This window comes from Tursiops truncatus, chromosome 9 (assembly GCF_011762595.2).
Source record: "Tursiops truncatus isolate mTurTru1 chromosome 9, mTurTru1.mat.Y, whole genome shotgun sequence".
Lineage (NCBI taxonomy): Eukaryota > Metazoa > Chordata > Mammalia > Artiodactyla > Delphinidae > Tursiops > Tursiops truncatus.
The window spans coordinates 73,747,773-73,771,203 of record NC_047042.1 but is presented as its reverse complement, the minus strand read 5'-3'; the positions used below and the strand labels follow the sequence as shown (position 1 = coordinate 73,771,203).

The 23,431-nt window shown below is 39.0% G+C and overlaps 1 protein-coding gene and 1 long non-coding RNA gene across 3 annotated transcripts in view; one reads left to right on the top strand and one right to left on the bottom strand.

Annotated features, from left to right (window-relative positions):
- The window catches only part of CTTNBP2 (cortactin binding protein 2), a 155,329-nt gene extending 142,865 nt beyond the window's left edge, over positions 1-12,464 (top strand). For both annotated transcript variants that reach the window (XM_033863179.2, XM_073809867.1), the window contains 6 exons: positions 1,887-2,086; positions 2,441-2,623; positions 5,942-6,005; positions 7,136-7,268; positions 8,222-8,323; positions 11,402-12,464. In XM_033863179.2, coding sequence (XP_033719070.2) covers positions 1,887-2,086; positions 2,441-2,623; positions 5,942-6,005; positions 7,136-7,268; positions 8,222-8,323; positions 11,402-11,614 — 895 coding nt within the window. In that variant the 3' untranslated portion in view covers positions 11,615-12,464. The remainder of the gene's footprint in view (positions 1-1,886; positions 2,087-2,440; positions 2,624-5,941; positions 6,006-7,135; positions 7,269-8,221; positions 8,324-11,401) is intronic.
- The window catches only part of LOC109548225 (uncharacterized), a 59,162-nt gene continuing 38,368 nt past the window's right edge, over positions 2,638-23,431 (bottom strand). Inside the window, exons 2-3 of the long non-coding RNA XR_002174268.3 lie at positions 8,986-9,048; positions 2,638-4,087 (exon numbers count right to left, since the gene is read on the bottom strand). This is a non-coding gene — a long non-coding RNA (uncharacterized lncRNA). The remainder of the gene's footprint in view (positions 4,088-8,985; positions 9,049-23,431) is intronic.

The window sequence follows — 23,431 nt, the reverse complement described above, 5'->3', positions numbered from 1 at the left end:
TTTTATTAATGAGACTTATGTACTTACTGTGTTTTAGAGCAGCTTATGAAAACAGACATATATACAGTAAGGTTAATGAAATAGAAAATTAGAAGGAAATTGAAAGGAGGAAAAAACTTGTCACCATTCCAGCTTACTTAGTAAGGGTTCTGTGATTCGCTGTTAGATTTGATTCTGTACTTTCTGGCATCCTGGACAGAAATCTATTTTGGAAAGCGGGGTATGCAGATAATATGTCTTCTCTATTGTAAGACAAGCTATCAGTTTAATAACAGCTAATTGAGGGAACACAAGAAGTGCTATATTAAAAAGTATACAGCAATTTCTTGTTAAAAAGCAGAAATACACTTATTCATTTAATTACCCCTTTGTTTATCAGTATCATGAGTAAATTTAAGCCTTTTTTTTTTTTTTTTTAAACATCCAGAGCCCCAGGATTCTTAGGAACCACTTTTGGCCTTTCCTGTCTGCTGCATGGTCATTGTCAAGAGCTAGAGGCTCTGAGATTGTTACCTTATCTGCAAGCTGACAGGTTAGCCTGCCACATTCAGGATGTGGCTTCTGACCCAGCACTGCATCACTCAGAGCACAGCCACAGCCTAGGCTTCGTATTTGCATTGGTTTCCCCACCTCCTCAGGCCCTATGGGGTGATGCATACTGGCCCAGGTGGATGCTGGCTTTGCACCAAAGCTGTGGAACTGTGAGCTTGGGAATCACCCAGTTTTCTAACGGGGATGCTGGCAAATCTGCCCAGGAAGGACATATAACTTTCATTATCGTCAGGAAACAAATCTGCCCTCTGCTCCAGAAGGAGATACTGTCTCTGTTTTTCCAAGTCGGTTTACGATAGTAAAACAGCCTTGAAAAGATAATCCAGAGCAACAGCTGACACAAGAGGTACAGAAATGCCACGGAGAGTTAGCTCCCAACAGCCATATTAAGGAGCTGCCTTTTTAAAAAAATTATATATTGTTTTAGCCAAGGGTTATATCATCTTTACCCCTTCAGCACCTTTAGGAGTACTTTTTTTTCCTGTGTACTTTTTTTCCCCCTGAATTACGTGTCACTAGACACTAACAGAGCAGCTGACAATAGATGCTTGATACTGAGTAGTTTTAAGGGTCTTGAAAGGCTTATGTCAGTATCTAATAACTTTGAAAACTTTCCTATTCTGGGAGATGGAGTTTTGTCTACAGCCTTTAACTGTATTAACTGTTTTTTAATGCTGCAACAAAGTGTAATCTTTTTTGAAGGAGTTTGATTGGCACTAAGTGCTCCACGTTTGGGCTGAAGTCCCGCAGCAGCTACAGCTATTAATGCAGAGTCCACCTGAGGCCGTGGCTGGTTCATCCCATCCCCTCTCTACAGGGCTAACCCACCACGTGCAGACGCTGAGCCCCTGCCTTGGGGCAGGCAGATTTAATTTGCCAGGGATCATAAAATGTATCCCAATTGCAGAAATACTAAAATACAATATATGCATCTTATTAAGGAAAATGGCAAATAAGTTTAAGCTATTTAGACAGACTTTCAGGAAATCTTTTTCCAGACTTCTTTAGTCTATAAAGTTTTCCATGTATTTTTTCCCTTTCCATATATTTAATTTTATTTGTGCATTCAACACTCCAGCTCTCCAGGATCTTATAAAGAAAAATGTGAGAGACATGTTAGCAGTTTCATTTGAAATACATTGTATTTTTAAGGCAAATTCAAACTACTTTGGTGTTGGATAATTTCACGTATTCCAAAATGACCTGGGAAAGGTAGCCTGTCCGTAGAAACACTTAGGTTTTGTTGCACAGTCTTCCAACCTGTTCCCCGTAGAGTTGTGTGTGATTCCTGAGAGGTTTGGTCCTAACTGTGAAACCCACTCCTCTCTCGGAAGGTGGATGTCTAAGCTGTGGAATGCTGTCATTGCACCCAGAGTTCAAGAAGCAATATTGTCAAGAGCCTCTGTGAAAAGACAACCCAGCCTTGGGCAAACAACTAAAAACCCTAGCCAGGGACAGCAGGCTGTGGTTAGAGCTGCTCTCAGCATCTTGCTTAATAAAGCTGTTCTGCATGGCTGTCCCCTCCAGAGAGCAGGTATGTGGGTTCATGCTGGGAGGAGAGGAAATTCACACTCTTACGTAATGCTTGCTTGAATTTGTTTTTAGGGCGCTCTATTTTCTCGCTTTGTAATGAGAGAAATTATCTCCATGTAATGGATGTTGCACAACACAGCTTTAGAACTCTCTATTTTTTCATTACTGGCTCATGTTTAAATACCAGACTTCAAAGTAAAGTTTGCTGGTTGACAAAACGCCTGCTTGGGTATTACAAGCCTGTGATTTTGAAGAGGCTATTTCTTTAAGTATTGGAAATGTTGGATTTTACTCGACTCTGAAACTGCATTATTGCTTCTGTCCTTTTGACAAAACATGGTTTATGCTATTTCAGAGCTAGACCAGCATACAGCTGATTTCAAAGGAGGAAGTTTCCCTTTATCCATAGTTTCAAGTTACAACAGTTGCAGCAAGAAGAAAGAGAGTGGTGCCTGGAGAAAGGTGAGCACCAGTCCTCGCAAGAAGTCTGGCCGGTTCTCTTCACCCACCTGGAACAAGCCGGACCTGAGTGAGGAAGGTAAGGGGGGCAGGCATGTCACCCACACGTATGTGGGCATCCATGAGGTGGTTTCTGAATGCAAACGTGCTTTATTTTTATCACTCTGCATTCAACAAAGCAAAATTCTGAGTATTTCAGATACATATTTTCATGGAATAAAACACGTGGTAGTTACACTCCAAAAATATTTGAGAGCCCCCTACCTGAAAAAATAATCTTTCATACTAGAATTCTGAAATTAAATCTTTACCATGTTAATGGTCATCTGCTTTTTATTAATTTGATTTTCTTGGGATGCACACAATTATATTTATGTAATACAAATTGACACATAAAAGGAAAGAAATATGCCAATATGCATTCCTAAGCCAACCTTAAATTTTTAGAAGTATGTGTTATAGACGTATTTGATACCAGTTTAAGGTCTTTACAAGTGAGTCAGCTTTACACATTTTTTTCATACATGGGATGTACTGTGTACCAAGTTTTATTCTAAGCACTGGAAATAGAGCAGTGAAAACAGGAGATAAAAATACCTCCCCTCATAAAGTTTACATTCTAATAAATTATTAGACCTCTTCCTTTTGGCTTTGATAATAGCATAATCAGTTGTACAAATTTTAAATGTCCTCCCTAAAGGCAATCATATTTGAAAAGATGTTCCAACCTCATATGCATTGTGGATTTCTGTTACATGTAATTGAGGTCTTCAGGAGCCCCCTTGCACCCCAAAATGTTCTGTTTTATGTAATTTTATGGCAAGTTGACAGCAATGGGGTTGCTAAATAAAAGAATATGATGCCTAAAATCTTTCTTAGAGCAGAAAAAGTTGCTTTTATTACTATATTTTTATATTGAAGCTTATATTGATTTTTAATAAAAATTTAATATGGTTTTAACCATATCAGTACATGCCAGAGTTCTGTAATTACCCCAAGTATGTGAAAATAAATTGTGAGCACTTTTTTAAATGACTGAATGGACAGTCACTGAAAAAAAATATAAACTCTCATTGTAAAGATAAGTTTTATGTATTTATAATGGGATACATTCTGATCCCAAAGGCTTGCCCTTACTTCCTAAAGTTAGAGTGTTTGATTCAGGGAATAAAGTCATGAGACTCTAGCCCCCCAGTAGAGCAAAGAGTCTCCCTCAGATGACTTTCTGTAACAAGGATTATACCTTTTACCTGTTGATCCCTTGAGAGTATCCAGAAGGGCTCTACGAGGAGGATTATCATCTCCATTTACAGAGGGCAAAACTGAGGCTCAGAAACCCTTGGTTACCTGCTCCAATTCACTTCTACAAACGGGGGGTTCTGCAATCCCTGTTTTCGTTCCTGGCGAGTCCAATGCTGTTTTCTGCAGTCTGTGCCACTCATAATAATGCATGGCACTCAAAGAAGGACACCCGTGCAGGCTCTTCACTGTATCATTTCCAAGTGCATTAGAATTCCTTTAGGGCTCAGGACCAGCTGCTTTCCTGAACAATAAGCATTGTCAATATATATCAATAGTTTAGAGTTGACAGACAAAATCCATAAAGTGAATATGAACTTAAAACAATATTATGGAAGTAAGTCTAACTTGGCAGACTGTATCAGGCAAAATTGACTTATAAATTATTTTAAATTCATTTATATTTTTAAAATAATTACTAGTTGTACAGCTATTGGATATATCAAATATTCTTTGAAACATGAAAACGTCGATGAATAAAATTGTGTGCAACCATAGTTTACACTGACTTCAACGCAGAGGTTTATAAAATGCATTGGCCAGTGTTTAGGTGCATGAACCACTGATTGGTTAAGGACCAAAGGTGGACATGCCTCTAGTTTTTAATTTTTTTTATAATAGTAACTTTTTCTAATAATTACATTTGATATAAAAATTATTACAACAGGGCTTCCCTGGTGGCGCAGTGGTTGAGAGTCCGCCTGCTGATGCAGGGGACACGGGTTCATGCCCCGGTCCGGGAAGATCCCACATGCCGCAGAGCGGCTAGGCCCGTGAACCACGGCTGCTGAGCCTGCGCGTACGGAGCCTGTGCTCTGCAACAGGAGAGGCCACAACAGTGAGAGGCCCATGTACGGCAAAAATAAAATAAAATATAAAATTATTACAACCATGTTTGGGTTGATTTTTGATTTTTTGACATCATTGGTTTAAAAAAGAAAAAAACCAAAAATAGAACCCTTTTGCATTCCATGCAGACCACTGTGGAAACTCATAAAATTTAATAAAGACACAGCCTTTTTATTTCCTGACCTAAACCAAGGCTGAGGGGTTGGTCACAGGCTTCTGGAGAGCAGGGCCCAAGGCTGTGCACTTACATGGTAATTAGGGGAAACCTACTAGTCATTGCTTTCTGACAATGACAAAAGTATGGATGAGGAAATATACAGAGATTCTTTGATGATCTGCTTTTAATCAGGATATATCAAATTCGACTTACTTTTCAAAATCATTCTTTAGAGATTAATCTGTGCTAGCACCATTCGTACAATTTTAGAATTAACTCAGAAGCAGTGTGTATTATAGAAAGACATTTTGAGTCTAAAATGTTTTAGTGTTTCTCAAACTTTTTTGACCATAACCCATAGTGAGAAATATATTTTAAAGCCTGACCAGTATACACAAACCTATGCATCTGCATGTGTCTATAACTGATACAAATTTATATATTTACTGCAACCTGTGCAATCTGATATTTCCTATTGTTTGTTTTTTTAAATGGGTTGAAATATGCAGTTTGAAGAACATTGGTGTGATATGCAGTATTTGTTTTAATACTGTGACTTTTTGTATACTGTTCCTATTTTGTTTTCCGTAAAACGCAAAGCAATTAAAAGTTAAATTTCTACACACCAAGGCCACCCACACTGTAATATATCATGGGGCCCAGACATCAAAAACTGCTTCAGATCTACAGTCAGTAACTAGTTAGTAACATGGAAGGCAAACAAAGGGAGAGAAAGGGAAATTACCATCATCAAAAGGCACGTATTAACCCCTTTTTAGGTACTTTGAGAACAAAGCCCTAAGGATGTGGGGGCTTGACTGGTTAGAATAGGGTCCATTGATGAAAGCAGAGTTCAGGATTCCTGAATTGAGCCTCAGGTGGTGTGAGTTGTACCGTCTTTAGTCATAAATATATCAATACATGAGGTTGTTGGTCATTCCCTGACCTTCCACAGGGCTTCAAGAGATGGATTTAATCCAAAAACAATATGAAAATACAGCAGAGTCCATAGCCTGTTTCTTTTAAATACAGAGTTCAAGATGCACAGGGACATTCTGTTGAAATGTGATTACATTTTTTTTCTTTAAACAGGTATCAAAAATAAGACTATATTACAGCTGAATTGTAACAGGAATGCTTCTCTGTCAAAACAAAAGTAAGTTTCCCTTGTAGATTTAACTCATAACAAACAATACACATTCTCATGATTAGTCTGTGCAACTATGAATTTCTTAAAGTTTCTTAGCCTATTTTGCTTTTATCATTGGCTTCATTTTGTACCAAATTTGATAGTTATTATTAATGCATTTGACAAAGATATTGTAACATCCTGCACTTGTGAACTTTTAAACAGACTTTTAGATGACTTTTTTTTTTTGTGTGTGGTACGCGGGCCTCTCACCGTTGTGGCCTCTCCCGTTGCGGAGCACAGGCTCCGGACGCGCAGGCTCAGTGGCCATGGCTCACGGGCCCAGCCACTCCGCGGCATGTGGGATCTTCCTGGACCGGGGCACAAACCTGCGTCCCCTGCATCGGCAGGCGGACTCTCAACCACTGCGCCACCAGGGAAGCCCCATTTTTTTTTTTAATGATAGATTTACAGAAACCTAGCATGAACCTAGCATGACTTATTTTTTTTCTTATGTTGCTCCTAGGGAATTGTTGATTATACCTCCAAACTTGTAAGCAAGCTGAAATAAGGAATTATTTATCATAGAATAAAAATGCTTGGTAGTTTGTAAATAGGTCCCCAGTGTAGCCCAGTAAATTGTGTGCTCAATCACTTGGCAGGTAGCATTTAGGACCCTGTGCCCTGGTTCACAGAATTACAGAAGGGGGGGTGAGGGGGTCATTGAATCTGCATCACATGCTTGTTTCTGCCGGGTCCACTGTTAGATCTGTTGTATTCAACAGCCTATATAATATTTGTAATAACTCTATGTTGTAGGTATAAGGAATTTGTTAGAGAGAAGGGAACCCAGGAACTGAGTGAGGTGTTGAGGACAAAAAGAAAACCTGACCTGTGGTCATATTGCTAATATGTGGTAAATTCCTATTTACTCCATTATCACACTGCCCCCTGCACACAGTGTCTTAGCTTTATCTTTGGAGACAGAGAAGAAGAGGGAGGAGTAAGACTGGAATGTTTTAAGTGAAAGTAGATTTCTTTGTGTAGTAAAACTTTACCCTACTGAGAATTTTAAGTGGGAGTTTTCAAAGTCCAGCGGGAGTGGGTTGTTGCGTGACATTGATGGATGCCTTTAAAGGATGTTAAAAACTTTTTAGGTCTCTAGAGAATGATCTATCTTTGGCGTTGAATTTGGATCAAAGGCTCTCTCTGGGTTCGGATGATGAAGCGGACCTTGTCACGGAACTTCAGAGCATGTGCTCCAGCAAGTCTGAATCTGATATAAGCAAGGTAAGCAGGACGCTTGGGGGAGGACATTGAATGGTTCCACCCAGCATTCGAGAGACTTCTTAGAGCCACGTCATAACTCTCACTCCCCGCCAGAAATTCCTTATCAAATAGCATGTTAATGCTCCAAATCAGAACATCCCTTACCTTGCTTAGAAAAGCTCTTTCTTCCAAAATACCCCTTCTACAATAAGGGAGCTCTGTGTAGCACACCTTCTCTGAAAAACCTGAAGTGTTCATTGCGTTACCACAAATTACACCAATACATCCTTTTCCTTTTCGTATTCCTAACTTTGGCCCATAAGTCACCAGTCAGTAAGAGAGCATTACAGCAGCCTTGTGTTCTGGATAGAATGGCAACTTTCCTTACAAATAAAAATAAGTGGCCTGTGTAATCTGTTTAGTCAAAGTCTTCAAGCTGTGAAATTTGAGATCCAAATCCGGAAATCAGTGACCCAAAATCTCGAAGCATTAACAGCATCAAGTTCAACCTGTTTTGGCACCTGATATCTGCAGCAAATTTGACCAAACTTCCTTGATAAATGCCTTTTACTTGAAAGGGAGCATAAGAAGGTAGTTATGACTTGTGCAGCTTCTGGCCAAAGTAGAACTGACTAGCTTATTTAATGTTGCTGCAAATGCGTCAAAATACTTAACCTCTGGAAAAATAAGGTAACAATGAAAATCTTGCAAATTTTATATCCTTTCATTTTGTGCCAAGTGATTTTTTTTTTTTAATAGGGCTCATCTGGTTGTCTTCTTCTGACTTTAAAAGACTTTTTCCTTAGAGGCTATGTCTCATGCATTTGCCGTTAGTTTCACATGAAGACTTCAGGTCTTCGTATGAACATTATGGGACTTGCAGGTCTGTTCTGTAGAGCTTCTGACAGTAAGAGAAGGATCCCACTTCTGTTGTGGGTTTTCCACGGTGACTTGATAAACTGTGTATCTTCCAGATTGCTGATTCCGGGGATGAGTTAGGGAGGTTTGATCGTTCAGGAAACCACCCTGCATTTTCAGCAACTGTTAATAATCCAAGAATGCCAGTGTCACAAAAGGTAAGTGTCCCCTTTCCCTCCAAAATGGGACAAAGAAGGACTGTTGTGGAATTTGACTTCACAAATCTTTCAGTGTGCATCACAGTTACTTTTAAACCATAGTTGGGAAATAAATAGGATAAAGGCAAAAGTGTTCTCTAAGGTAATCAAGGTTAGAAAAATTGTTTGGATAATAGCTTGAAAGAATCACATAGAAAAGCATTCTTTTTCCTTCTATTTGATGCCAGAATTTTGGGTGTCTTTTCCATTTGTTTTCATTTGTTTATGCCGAAACTAGATTTCTGTCTTCTATTGCTGTATTTTAAAATGGGATATTGAATTTCATTTGAGCACTATTTTGGAAAACTAGAGTTAATTTTAGCAAAGTGCTGAGTGATGATAAAGATCTACACACACACAAAAAATCTCAGTCTGGTTTACTTTAACGTGCCATATCATGCATGTTTCAGTGAGAGACTTTCTTTTAAAAACAAATCAGAATGTCAAATAGAAGAGCCAGGATTCCAATAGAGTTCCTCAATCTCTTGAAATAACTTATACGATTGGTTAATAAATGCCAAGAGTTGAGATGGCCCAGCATGGTACTCCTGGGTGAATAGAAACAATAAAACTACTTCTTATCCGGTAGTGATTTTATGAGGATGCATATTTTGTAAGCTCACCAAGCCATGTCGATTGTGGTTCACATCCTGTTCTCATCCGCTCGCATGGCAGCTGACACAGACCTGTTGTGGGGGGGAGTGCAGAAAGCAGAATTACATTATTAACCCTCCTTTGATCACCAGACAGCCCTGGGCTCCCCTGCCCCTGCCCCCTCACGGCTTCGTTAGGTTTCAGTCCTGATTAGTTACGCGGAAGCTGTGTGTGTTGCGGGGAATATTAACAAGGTTGAGTTCTTGTATAAAAAATACATAACATGATGATCTGTGAAGAAGAGCATGACCTGTCTGGCTTACTCTGTATAGTATTTGCTTTTTTCCCCCAATTGGGAACAGTTTAGAAGCACAGCAAAAGCATAGTTTGGAGAGCAGGTAAGGGAGGATGACTAAGGAGGTGACCTGGGGTCCCTGTGGAGAATTCTGGCTGGAACATATTTGTTCAGGAGCTGGGGTTCAGAACACCTTTCTTGGGCCTCCAGGACCCCTCTTCAGGATTCCTTGCGCAGCAGCCAGTGGGAAGGGGTGCGATGAGGCACTCTTTGTCCACAGGGCCCAGTCACTTTCCTATATAAAAAGGTTGACTGGTAGTGAGTGGCAGCTGTTGGATAATGAAGACAGTTTTGTACCTCTTTTTCTCTGTCCCAGGACCATATTGGGTTGCTACAGTGAGGTACTGTCCAGAAAAATAGTACTGAAGGGAGGCTAAGCTTTGTTTTAAAAGGGACCTTTTTAAAAAATGGATCATTTTATACTTTCTGGGCTCTTCAGAAAGAACCATAGAGTTTTTCAAATGTGCGGTTTGATGCGGGTATTAGGAGGACAGCTGCCCCCTCTTGCTTTGCCCACTGAACGCATTGTGAGGACTGTTCCCCGTGGCTAGATGTTCTTCTCAGAACCTGCCAGCAGAGGGTGAAGTATACTCATTTGGCATTTGCCAGCCTCCTGAGAGCTTCACAGGCTCATACCTCTTCTACTGTGAGAAACTCAGCGAGCATTTCTTGGTTAGATGCCCAGTCTCTTCTACTATCAGGAAGTAATTCCCTTTAGAAGTAAGAGCTGTCTGTGTTAGTTGAAATCACTTTCTCCTATGCGGCCAGAGAGGGGCCTATTTAATCAGGTAGCATGTCAGCCAGCCTTCTTAAACAATTTACATAAATACAGATTTAAAAATACAGATTTAAATCATCAGGAGAGTAGATACTAATAAATGTTTTCTTCTCATTAAGGTGCAAATTAAACCCCCTAAAGCAGAAGTTTTCATTCTGGTGGCATAATGAAATCCACTTGAGGATTTTTTTTTTTTTCCAGTCCCCGGTACCTGGACCACGTGCCCTAGAGGTTCTGATGTAATTGGTCCAAGGTACAACCTGGACGTTGGGGTTTTTAAAAGCTCCTTGGTGATTCTCATGTGCAGCCAGGGCTTAGACCCACTCTCCAACACATACCTCTGATCTCTCATCCTCCCATCCTCCTTATTTTCCACCCCATTTCTTTCCAAATATGTCCTTAAACGTCACATAACTTATTTTTACATGTAATTTACTATTTCAACAACATACCCATCTTCACCCTTCCTTCTTCCCATGGAACCCTTTCCTCTTCACCTGTCATAGCCCATACTCACTTGAGTTCAGTTCTGCCACCTGGCAAACATGAAGTAAGCCTACCCAAGTGAACTCAAGATCAGGGAAAACAGCATGAGTAAAAGGTCTTATCCCAGCATCATCACTCTCACCTATCCAGCTCTGGTTCCTCGGGGGCAAAATGAGAGACCTAGACCAGGTCCAGAAGAGTTCTGAAACACTAGGAAGACAAGAGCATGCAGTTTCCAAGAATGGAAGATCTTGAGCTCCTTCGTCATAGAGAATTGCTACGCAGGAACTTTAATTCACTACAGCAGAAGCTGCATCAGAGCAAGGATGGTGCTCTTTTGCGTTCTCTACTGTAAGCCGAGCACCTAGAACAGTGTTTGTCTTGTAAACATTCAAAATATGTGTTGAGTAATAGTCCAATTAGATCTAAAGGCAGAAAAATTAAGTGACGTGCTCAAGGTGAAAGAGTTGAATTGTAGAACTGCTTAAAGATGGTTGGAGTAGTCCAGTTTGATTTCCTCAGGCCTAGGACTTCATACAGCTCCAGCTGGTGAGGAGACCCCAGATTCTGGCACTCGATTCACTGACTCCTGTGTCTAGCACTTTTGTGATACCACAAAGGACCTAATGAAAATCAGCCAGTGGGTCTATAAGACATTAAGCATTCAGCTTCTCCCCTCCATTGTCTTTTGTTCATTTTTTCATGAGAACTTAAGAGAGAAACTCCTACCTGCGTGTTCAGGGACAGAGAGGAGGAAGTTAGGACTGATCACAGAAGTTGGGAACAATGTCAAATTGACAAGCTATTTTGTTTGCCTTTCTTACAGGAGGTCAGTCCTCTCAGCAGCCATCAAGCGACCGAATGCAGCAACAGTAAATCAAAGACTGAGTTGGGTGTTTCAAGAGTTAAATCTTTTCTTCCTGTTCCTAGAAGTAAAGTCACCCAGTGTTCCCAGAACACCAAAAGAAGCAGCAGCAGTAATACAAGGCAAATAGAAATAAACAATTCAAAAGAAGATTTGAAACTTACACAAAAATGAACAAGTAGAAAAACCTAACAAATAGGCCTGCCTACAATATTCTCATTCTTCTGTATATTTCACACAGAAACCAAGGACAACAAGATGTAAATACCTTTAAATGAATCACATGTTTTCACTGCAATATAAAGTATGAGTGCAGGACCACTATTCAGTTTTTTGTAAAGTGTATTTATAATCAACATTTAGGGTTTTTTTTTCAGTTCTGTAGGATTGAACTGCAATACCAAGAAGTTATACCCACTTTTCAAGTAGTTTTATAATAGAAAAGTCATAATAGTTTTACTCAAGATGTTCAGGGGTATTAAAACAACTGTCTGTGTACTGTATATCTATATATATGTACATATGTATATTTAAGAAAGCCTGAATCATTGCATACTACATGTATGCAACATTGGCTTAGATAACAAGTACCATTTTAAAGAGATCATAATTTTATGTTCACTTGATGAGAAATGACTAGAATGGGGCAATAACAAATCATTTCTCAACAGTTACTTTTCTTAAAAGCCATATTAAGTATTTTTAAGTATTTTGCCTGTTAAAATTCTAGTTTCCAGTTTTAAATCTTTTAATGGTTGCATCATGTATATTTATGCTTATGAATTTGCATTATTGACTCCTGTAAAATATGAAATTATATAATGCAATAAAAAGTGTTATCTTTCTTAACAAAAGTTTTATACCTAAGTGGATATAAAAAAGTAAATGCTTCAATAAATGAGACTTAACTCCTCTTCCATTCTAGTGGCACAATGGATAATATTTTCTAGACGGTTTGTTTCACTAATGAAATGACTTAACTCAAAAATTTAATATGCCTTGACACCAAATAAAATATTGAATTAGTGAAATAATTTTGCTGTAGTTTCTATTGCTCTTAGTAGTTTATCCATGCAAAAGATATTTGTGTTCAATTTAAGGACATTTGTAAAACTGGTCCTCCATGTTGGTATTTCAGTAGATGTTCAGAGAAAGACTCACACTTGTTAGAAAGTATTAGTTGGTTTAAACTAAACTAAAACATTTCAGTGGAGCTCTAGGAATTAGGTGCTCATTGAAAAAAATTTTTTCATACATACAAAAGTATAATTATATACCAGAGTCATTTGCTTGTCTGAGAGTACTGAAAGTCCTTTCTTGGCCAGAATGGTTATTTACATTAATGTATATACATGTGCACTGAAACTATATTACACTTTGCAAGTATCTTTAAAAAATGTATAGTGAAGATTAGGCCACATGGGGTGAAGTAGAGGAAGGGTCAGGGAAGAGATCAATTCCAGTACCTGTCAGCCTTCATCTCTGCAATCCTTGGTTGTACAGCGTGGACCTCATGGACAGGGAGATGAAACTAGAGCAAGGGACAGAGGGTAGATAGGAGAGAGAGGCTGGAGGAAATAGGCTTGAACACAATAACGCCTTTGAGCTGGACTCAAATTCTTGGTACCCTGGTGGTATTTGATACTCTCAAGTGTTTTCACAAAAAGACATTAATCTTGGAAACAAAACTCAATGCTCTTGATATCATAGACCAACATACATAGATTGAGGTGGCTCTAACGTATTTCCTCCTGCTTACATACACCTTCTTAGATTGTGTCGTATTTGATTTTTTTAGTGATTGATAAGGCATTGTGCTTTATATCAGCAGCTTTTCTGAAGATAAGGATCTGATTAGTGTATTCAAGGACCAGAGAAGAGAAAAAATTTGGAATATATTACTAAGATGACCTCTAGTAACTGATCCATACAGTTTTGATTCATTAGTAAAATTCAACACATATACTTTTTATAATTGGATGGTAGACTGGAAGATGTCTAAAGGCATTTAGATCAGGAGCTTTCAAAATACAGATAGAGACCTAGGAATTGGTCATTTTATCAATTGAGTGGGTCACAACTACCATTTTTTTGAAAATAGGATAGAATAGAAAGTGTCAGAGTACATCATGGTATCACAGTCAATAAATGAACTATTTGTGAAGATTTTGTTTCTATTATGTAGGTACACGGATGTAGGCACTGGATCGTGATGTAAAGCATAACTCTTTCTGTGGGTCATGTCCAAAAGTCTTTGAAAGTCACTACGGTATAATGGAACCTAGTGGTGAGGGTCGGGGTGCTTTCGGGGTAAAAAGTTCTTTGGTGATAAACAGCCTTGGGACTGAATTAAGCACTAACATTTACTAGCTATGTGACCTAAGACAAGTTACCTGATCTCTTTGACCCAGGTTTCACGATAGTTAAATAGGACATGACAACCCTACACGTTATCCATGAGCATTAAAATGAGGTAATATAGTGTTCCTAGTTACTCCCCTCATACATAAAAAGTAATAAATTATGTCCCAGAACTCTGTGGCAATCCAACGTCTTTTCAAGTTGTAATCAATTCACAAGCAACGACTAACAGCTGTATTATGAGCATCAGATTTTACTACAGTTGTGTGAAACACCTAACAGATAGAAATAGCTAATTGGAAATTAATATAAAACATTAGCAAATTTTATTTTCCTTCATGTTAAGTCTATTTAGGAGAACCTCATCATCAAGGTAACACATTTTGCAGTTGCTTATGTAAAAGAAAAACTAGTAGATGTGTCAAAATCTGATAATGAAAAAAGCCAATTTTGATAGACAAGGCTGAATTTCCATATTTTTTTCTGTGCAATACTTAATGCAAATTAAGTTCAGTTGACCTAGCCAACACCTGATTTAGGCACCTGTTCTTAACAACTGTGAGCCATTACACAAAACTTACTCTATGAAAGTTATGTGATACTTTCTGAATTCTATCTGACTCCTTCTGTAACATTCTTCTCAGAGAACATCCCTCAGATGTCAAAGGAGTACGTTAGTGAATAGATAATCCTGTTAGTTTAATTTGGTTTTTACTGTGAATAAATAGTTGAGTTGTAGACCAAGATGCCATTGTTGATTTGAAAGAGAGGACTATGGAAATATATGAAGAGAGGATATGAGTTACACACCATATCTATTCTGTCTTTAATAGTGAAGATAACACTTGACTATCAAGAGTCATGTGCTGTAGGTTCTGGCCACAAGGCTAAGACAACATGTAATATCTCTAGGTGTCAATGTCTTCACTGGAAGAAAAAATAGAGGATTTTTCTTGTTCCCAGAAAGAAAAGTACAATAGGAAAATCAGAAATCCTGATAGTTGTTCATACACATTCTGATACCTTAATAAGGGATGACATCAGCTAAACATATCCAAAAAAAAGTTACTTGGATTATATTTTGAGGAAATCAAGAATATGTCAGAGAAATTAAGAAACCAATCCTATTTACAATTTCATCGAAAAGAATAAAATACCTAGGAATAAATTTAACCAAGGAGGTAAACGACCTGTACACTGAAAAGGCATTGATGAGAGAAATTAAAGAAGGCACAAATAAATGGAGAGAGATTCTGTGCTTACAAATTAAAAAATTAATACTGTTAAAATGTCCCTAGTACCCAAAGCAACCTACAGATTCAGTGAAATCACTATCAAAATTCCAATGTTTTTTTTCACAGAAATAGAACACACAATCCTAAAATTTGTGTGGCACCACAAAAGACCCCGAATAGACAAAGCAGTCTTGAGAAAGGACAGAGCTGGAAGTGTCATGCTTCCTGATTTCAAACTATATTAGCTATAACAAATCAAAATAGTATAGCGCTGGCATAGAAACAGACACAGATCGATGGAATAGAGTGCCCAGAAATAAACCCATGCATATATGGACAATTTCTGATAAAGATGCCAAGAATATACAATGAGGAAAGGGCAGTCTCTTTAATAAATGCTGTTGGGAAAACTGGACAGCTACATGGAAAAGAACGAAACTAAACCCACTATCTTACACCATACACAAAAATTAACTCAAAATGGATTAAAGACTTGAATGTAAGACCTGCAAACATAAAACTCCTAGAAGAAAACATAGGGGGGTAAGCTCCTTGACATTGGTCTTGCTGATGATTTTCTTGATCCAACACCAAAAGTAAAGGCAAGAAAAGCAAAAATCAACAAGGGAGACAAAATAAAAACCAAAAACCTTCTGCACTGGAAAGGAAACCAACACAAGGAAAACCCAACCTATAAAGTAGAAGAAAATATTTGCAAATCATATATATATGATAAGGGAATAATACCCAAAACATATTTTAAAAACTCATACAACTTAACAGCAAAAAACCAAACAATCCAATTAAAAACAGGCAGAGGATCTAAATAGACATTTTTCCAAAGAAGACATACAGATGGGCCAACAGGTCCATGAGAAGGTGCTCAGCATCACGAATCATAAGGAAAATGCAAATCAAAACCACAGTGAGAGATCACATTATACCTGTTAGAATAGCTATCATCAAAAAGACGAGATAAGTGTTGGCAAGGATATGGAGAAAAGAGAACCCTTAGGCACTGTTGGTAGGAATGTAAATTGGTGCAGCCACTATGGAAAACAGTATGGAGGTTCCTCAAAAATTAAAAATACTCTCGCAGACTCCAGGAGAGGTCACAAGCCACCTCTGCTCCCACTGCATGCTCCAGGGGTGTGCGTGAGCCATCGCCACTACCGAGAACCCCAGAACCTGGCACCAGCCTCTGCATCTGCGTACCCCCTATCAACTTGAACAGACCAATCACTAGAAGTGAAATAGAATATGTAATCAAAAAACTCCCTACAAACAAAAGTCCAGGAGCAGATGGCTTCACAGGCAAATTCTACCAAACATTCAAAGAAGAACTTATACCAATCCTTCTCAAACTCTTCCAAGAGATTGAAGAGGAAGGAGCACTCCCAAAGACATTCTATGAAGCCACCATCACCCTGATACCAAAACTAGACAATGACACTACTAAAAAGGAAAATCACATGCCAATATCTCTGATGAATATAGATGCAAAAATTCTCAACAACATATTAGCAAACTGAATCCAACAACACATAAAAAAGATAACAATACACCACGACCAAGTGGGATTCATCCCAAGCTCACAAGGATGGTAATACATACACAAATCAATCAATGTGATACACCATATCAACAAAAGAAAAGGTAAAAACCACATGATCTTGACTTCCCAGGTGGCACAGTGGTTAAGACTCTGTGCTCCCAATCAAGCCCAGGGGGCCCAGGTTTAATCCCTGGTCAGGGAACTAGATCCCACATGTATGCCACAACTAAGAGTTCACATGCCACAACTAAGAGTTCACATGCCACAACTAAGAAGCCAGCTAGCTGCAACTAAGGAACCCACGTGCCGCAACTAAGGCCGAGCACAACAACAACAACAACAAAACACATGATCAACTCAACAGATGCAGAAAATGCATTTGACAAAATTCAACATCCATTCATCATAAAAAAACTCATCAAAATGGGTATAGAGGGAACATATCTCAACATAATAAAAGCTATCAATGACAAACCCACAGCCAATATAATACTCCAAGGCGAAAAGCTGAAAGCCTTCCTGCTAAAATCTGGAACAAGACAAGGATGCCCCCTCTCACTTCTTCTATTCAACATAGTATTGGAAGTCCTAGCCACAACAATCACACAAGAAAAAGAAAGAAAAGCTATCCAAGTCAGAAGGGAAGAAGTAAAATTGTCATTATATGCAGATGATATGATACTATATATAGAAAACCCTAAAGACTCCACAAAAAAACTACTAGAATGGATCAATGAATTCAGCAAGGTAGCAGGATACAAGATTAACATACAAAAGCAATTCTTTACATTAACCATGAAATATCAGCAAGGGAATGTAAAAGAATAATACCTTTTAAAATTGCACCCCCCCAAAATGAAATACTTAGGAATAAACCTGACCAAGGAGGTGAAAGACTTAAACACTAAGAATTATGAAACATTAATAAAGGAAATTGAAGATGATTCAAAGAAATTGAAAGCTATCCCATGCTCTTGGATTGGAAGAATATTGTTGAAATGGCCATACTACCCAAAGCAATCTACAGATTTAATGTAATCCCTGTCAAATTACCCATGATATTTTTCAATGAAATAGAACAAATAATCCTAAAATTTATATGGAAACATAAAAGACTCAGAATTGCCAAAGCAATCCTGAAGAAAAACAACAAAGCAGGAGGCATAACCCTCTTAGACTTCAGACAATACCACAAAGCTACAGTAATCAAAACAGCATGGTACTGGCACAAAAACAGACATATGGACCAATAGAACAGAATAGAAAGCCCAGAAATAATCCCACACGCCTATGGACAATTAATCTTCAACAATGGGGGCAAGAACATACAATGGGAAAAAGAATGTCTCTTCAGCAAATGGTGTTGGAAAAGTTGGACAGCCACATATAAATCAATGATGTTAGAACACACCCTCACACCATACATAAAAATAAATTCAAAATGGCTTAAAGACTTAAACATAAGACATGATGCCATAAAACCCCTAGAAGAGAGCATAGGCAAAACATTCTCTGATGTAAATCACACCAGTGTTTTCTTAGGCCAGTCTCTCAAAATGATAGAAATAAAAGCAAAAATAAACAAATGAGACCTAATCAAAACTTACAAGCTTCTGCACAGTAAAGAAACTCATAAACAAAATGAAAAGACAACCTACAGAATGGGAGAAAATATTTGCAAATGATGTGACCGACAAGGGATTAATTTCCAAAATATACAAACAGCTCATACAACAACAACAAAAAAACAAAGAAACCTATCGAAAAATGGGCAGAAGACCTAAATAGCCATTTCTCCAAAGAAGACACACAAAGGGCCAGTAGGCCCATGAAAAGATGCTCAAAATTGCTAATTATTAGAGAAATGCAGATCAAAACTACAATGAGGTACCACCTTACACTGGTCAGAATGGCCATCATTAAAAACTCTACAAATAACAAATGCTGGAAAGGGTGTGGAGAAAAGGGAACCCTCCTACACTGTTGGTGGGAATTTAAGTTGGTACAGCCACTATGGGAAACAGTACGGAAGTTCCTCAGAAAACTAAAAATAGAATTACCATATGATCCAGCAATCCCACTCCTTGGCATATATCCAGACAAATCTCTAATTCAAAAAGATACATGCACCCCCCATGTTCATAGCAGCACTATTCACAATAGCCAAGACATGGAAACAAACTAAGTGTCCATCAACAGATGAATGGATAAAGAAAATGTGGTACATATATGGAATATAAAAAAGAATGAAATAATGCCACTTGCAGCAACATGGATGGACTTAGAGATTATCATACTAAGTGAAGTAAGTCAGAAACAGAAGACAAATACCATATGATATCACTTATATGTGGAATCTAAAATATCACACAAATTAACCTATCTACGAAACAGAAACAGACTCACAGAGAGAACAGACTTGTGGTTGCCAAGAGGGAGGAGGTTGGGGGAGGGATGGAGTGGGAGGTCAGGGTTAGCAAATGGAAGCTATTATATACAGAATGATAAACCACAAGGTGCTACTGTATAGTGCAGAGAACTATATTCAATATCCTATGATAAACCATAATGGGAAAGAATATAAAAAAAGAATGTAGAGGGGCTTCAAAATGCCAGAAGAGTAAGACATGGCGATCACCTTCCTGCCCACAAATACATCAAAAATACATCTACATGTGGAACAACTCCTACAGAACACCTACTGAACGTTGGCAGAAGACCGAAGACCAATCAAAAGGCAAGAAACTCCCCACGTACCTGGGTAGGACAAAAGGAAAAAGAAAAAACAGAGACAAAAGAATAGGGACGGGACCTGCACCAGTGGGAGGGAGCTATGAAGGAGGAAAGGTTTCCACATACTAGAAGCCCCTTCGCGGGTGGAGACTGCGGGTGGCGGAGCGGGGGAGCTTCCGAGCCACGGAGTAGAGCACAGCAACAGGGGTGCGGAGGGCAAAGCGGAGAGATTTCCACACAGAGGATCGGTGCCGACCAGCACTCACCAGTTCGAGAGGCTTGTCTGCTCACCCGCCGGGACGGGTCGGGCCTGGGAGCTGAGGCTCGGGCTTCGGTCGGAGCGCAGGGGGAGGACTGGGGTTGGTGGCGTGAACACAGCCTGAAGGGGGCTAGTGCGCCACAGCTAGCTGGGAGGGAGTCCAGGGAAAAACCTGGAGCTGCCAAAGAGACAAGAGACTTTCTTGCCTCTCTGTTCCCTGGTGCGTGAGGAGAGGGGATTATGAGCGCCGCTTAAGGAGCTCCAGAGATGGGTGAGAGCTGTGGCGATCAGCTCGGACCCCAGAGACAGGCATGAGACACTAAGGCTGCTGCTGCTGCCACCAAGAAACCTGTGTGCGAGCACAGGTCACTATCCACACCTCCCTTCCCGGGAGCCTGTGCAACCCGCCACTGCCAGGGTCCAGTGATCCAGAGACAACTCCCCCGGGAGACACACGGCGCACCTCAGGCTGGTGCAACGTCACGCCGGCCTCTGCCGCCCTGCATTCGTACCCCTCCCTCTCCCCGACCTGAGTAAGCCAGAGCTCCCTAATGAGCTGCTCCTTTAACCTCATCCTGTCTGAGCGAAGAACAGACGCCCTCAGGCGACCTACATGCAGAGGTGGTTCCAAATCCAAAGCTGAACCCCAGGAGCTGTGCAAACAAAGAAGAGAAAGGGAAATCTCTCCCAGCAGCCTCAGGAGCAGCAGATTAAATCTCCACAATCAACTTCATGTACCCTGCATCTGTGGAATACCTGAATAGACAACGAATCATCCCAAAGTGAGGAGGTGGACTTTGGGAGCAACGATATATATATTTTTTCCCTTTTTCTCTTTTTGTGAGTGTGTATGTGTATGCTTCTGTATGTGATTTTGTCTGTATAGCTTTGCTTTTACCATTTGTCCTAGGGTTCTGCTTTTTGTTTTGTTTTGGTTTTAGTATAGTTTTCAGCACTTGTTATCATTGGTGGATTTCTTTTTTGGTTTGGTTGCTCTCTTCTTTCTTTCTTTTATTTATTATTTAAAAATTTTTTTAAATAATTTTTTATTTTATTTTACTTCATTTTATCTTCTCCTTTCTTTCTTTCTTTTTTTTTCTCATTTTTATTCTGAGCCATGTTGATGACAAGCTCTTGGTGCTCCAGCCAGGCGTCAGGGAAGAGCCAAGTTCAGGACACTGGTCCACCAGAGACCTCCCAGCTGCACGTAATTATCAAATGGCAAAAAGCTCCCAGAAACCTCTCTCTCAATGCTATGACTCAGCTCCACTCAATGACCAGCAAGCTACAGTGCTGGACAGCCTATGCCAAACATCTAGCAAGACAGGAACATAACCCCATCCATTAGCAGAGAGGCTGCCTAAAATCATAATAAGGCCACAGACACCCCAAAACACACCACCAGACGTGGACCTGCCCACCAGAAAGACAAGATCCAGCCTCATCCACCAGAACACAGGCACCAGTCCCCTCCACCAGGAAGCCTATACAACCCACTGAACCAACTTTAGCCACTGGGGACAGACACCAAAAACAACGGGAACTACGAAGCTGCAGCCTGGAAAAAGAGACCCCAACCACAGTAAGTTAAGCAAAATGAGAAGACAGAGAAACACACAGCAGATGAAGAAGCAAGGTAAAAACCCACCACACCAAACAAGTGAAGAGAAAATAGTCAGTCTACCTGAAAAAGAATTCAGAATAATGATAGTAAAGATGATCCAAAATCTTGGAAATAGAATGGAGAAACTACAAGAAATGTTTAACAAGGACTTAGAAGAATGAAAGAGCAAAGAAAACAGTGATGAACAGCACAATAAATGAAATTAAAAATTCTCTAGAAGGGATCAATAGCAGAATAACTGAGGCAGAAGAACGGATAAGTGACCTGGAAGATAAAATAGTGGAAATAACTACTGCAGAGCAGAATAAAGAAAAATGAATGAAAAGAATTGAGGACAGTCTCAGAGACCTCTGGGATAACATTAAACACATCAACAATCAAATTATAGGGGTCCCAGAAGAAGAAGAGAAAAAGAAAGGGACTGAGAAAATATCTGAAGAGATTATAGTTGAAAACTTCCCTAATATGGGAAAGGAAATAGTTAATCAAGTCCAGGAAGCACAGAGAGTGCCATACAGGATACATCCAAGGAGAAACACACCAAGTCACATATTAATCAACTATCAAAAATTAAATACAAAGAAAACATTAAAAGCAGCAAGGGAAAAACAACAAATAACCTTAACCTTATGGGAATCCCCATAAGGTTAACAGCTGATCTTTCAGCAGAAACTCTGCAAGCCAGAAGGAAGGGACAGGACATATTTAAAGTGATGAAGCAGAAAAACCTACAACCAAGATTACTCTACCCAGCAAGGATCTCATTTAGATTGGATGGAGAAATTAAAACCTTTACAGACAAGCAAAAGCTAAGAAAATTCAGCACCACCACACCAGCTCTACAACAAATGCTAAAGGCACTTCTCTAGGCAGGAAACATAAGAGAAGAAAAAGACCTACAATAACAAACCCAAACAATTAAGAAAATGGTAATAGGAACATACATTTCGATAATTACCTTAAATGTAACTGGATTAAATGCTCCAACCAAGAGACAAAGACTGGTTGAATGGATACAGAAACAAGACACGTATATATGCTGTCTACAAGAGTCCCACTTCAAAGTGAGGGGATAGAAAAAGATATTCCATGCAAATGGAAATCAAAAGAAGGCTGGAGTAGCAATTCTCATATAAGACAAAATAGACTTTAACACAAAGACTATTACAAGAGACAAAGAAGGACACTACATAATGATCAAGGGATCAATCCAAGAAGAAGATACAACAATTGTAAATATTTATGCACCCAACATAGGAGCACCTCAATACATAAGGCAAATACTAACAGCCATAAAAGGGGAAATTGACAGCAACACAATCATAGTAAGGGAATTTAACACCCCACTTCCACCAATGGACAGATCAGCCAAAATGAAAATAAACAAGGAAACACAAGCTTTTAAATAATACATTAAACAAGATGGACTTAATTAAAATTTATATGACATTCCATCCAAAAACAGAATACACTTTCTTGTCAAGTGCTCATGGAACATTCTCCAGGATAGATCATATCTTGGGTCACAAATCAAGCCTTGGTAAATTTAAGAAAATGGAAACATATCAAGTATCTTTTCCAACCACAATGCTACGAGACTAGATATCAATTACAGGAAAAACTCTGTAAGAAATACAAACACATGGAGGCTAAACAATACAGTACTTAATAACGAAGAGATCACTGAAGAAATCAAACAAGAAATCAAAAAATACACAGAAACAAATAACAATGAAAACACGATGACCCAAAACCTATGGGATGCAACAAAAGCAGTTCTAAGACGGAAGTTTATAGCAATACAATCCTACCTTAAGAAACAAGAAACATCTCAAATAAACAACCTAACCTTACACCTAAAGCAATTAGAGAAAGAAGAACAAAAAACCCCAAAGTTAGCAGAAGGAAAGAAATCATAAAGATCAGACCAGAAATAAATGAAAAAGAAATGAAGGAAACAAGAACAAAGATCAATAAAACTAAAAGCTGGTTCTTTGAGAAGATAAACAGAATTCATAAACCATTAGCCAGACTCATCAAGAAAAAAAGGGAGAAGACTCAAATCAATAGAATTAGAAATGAAAAAGGAGAAGTAACAACTGACACTGCAGAAATACAAAGGATCATGAGAGATTACTACAAGCAACTAGATGCCAATAAGATGGACAATCTGGAAGAAATGGACAAATTCTTAGAAAAGCACAACCTTCTGAGACTGAACCAG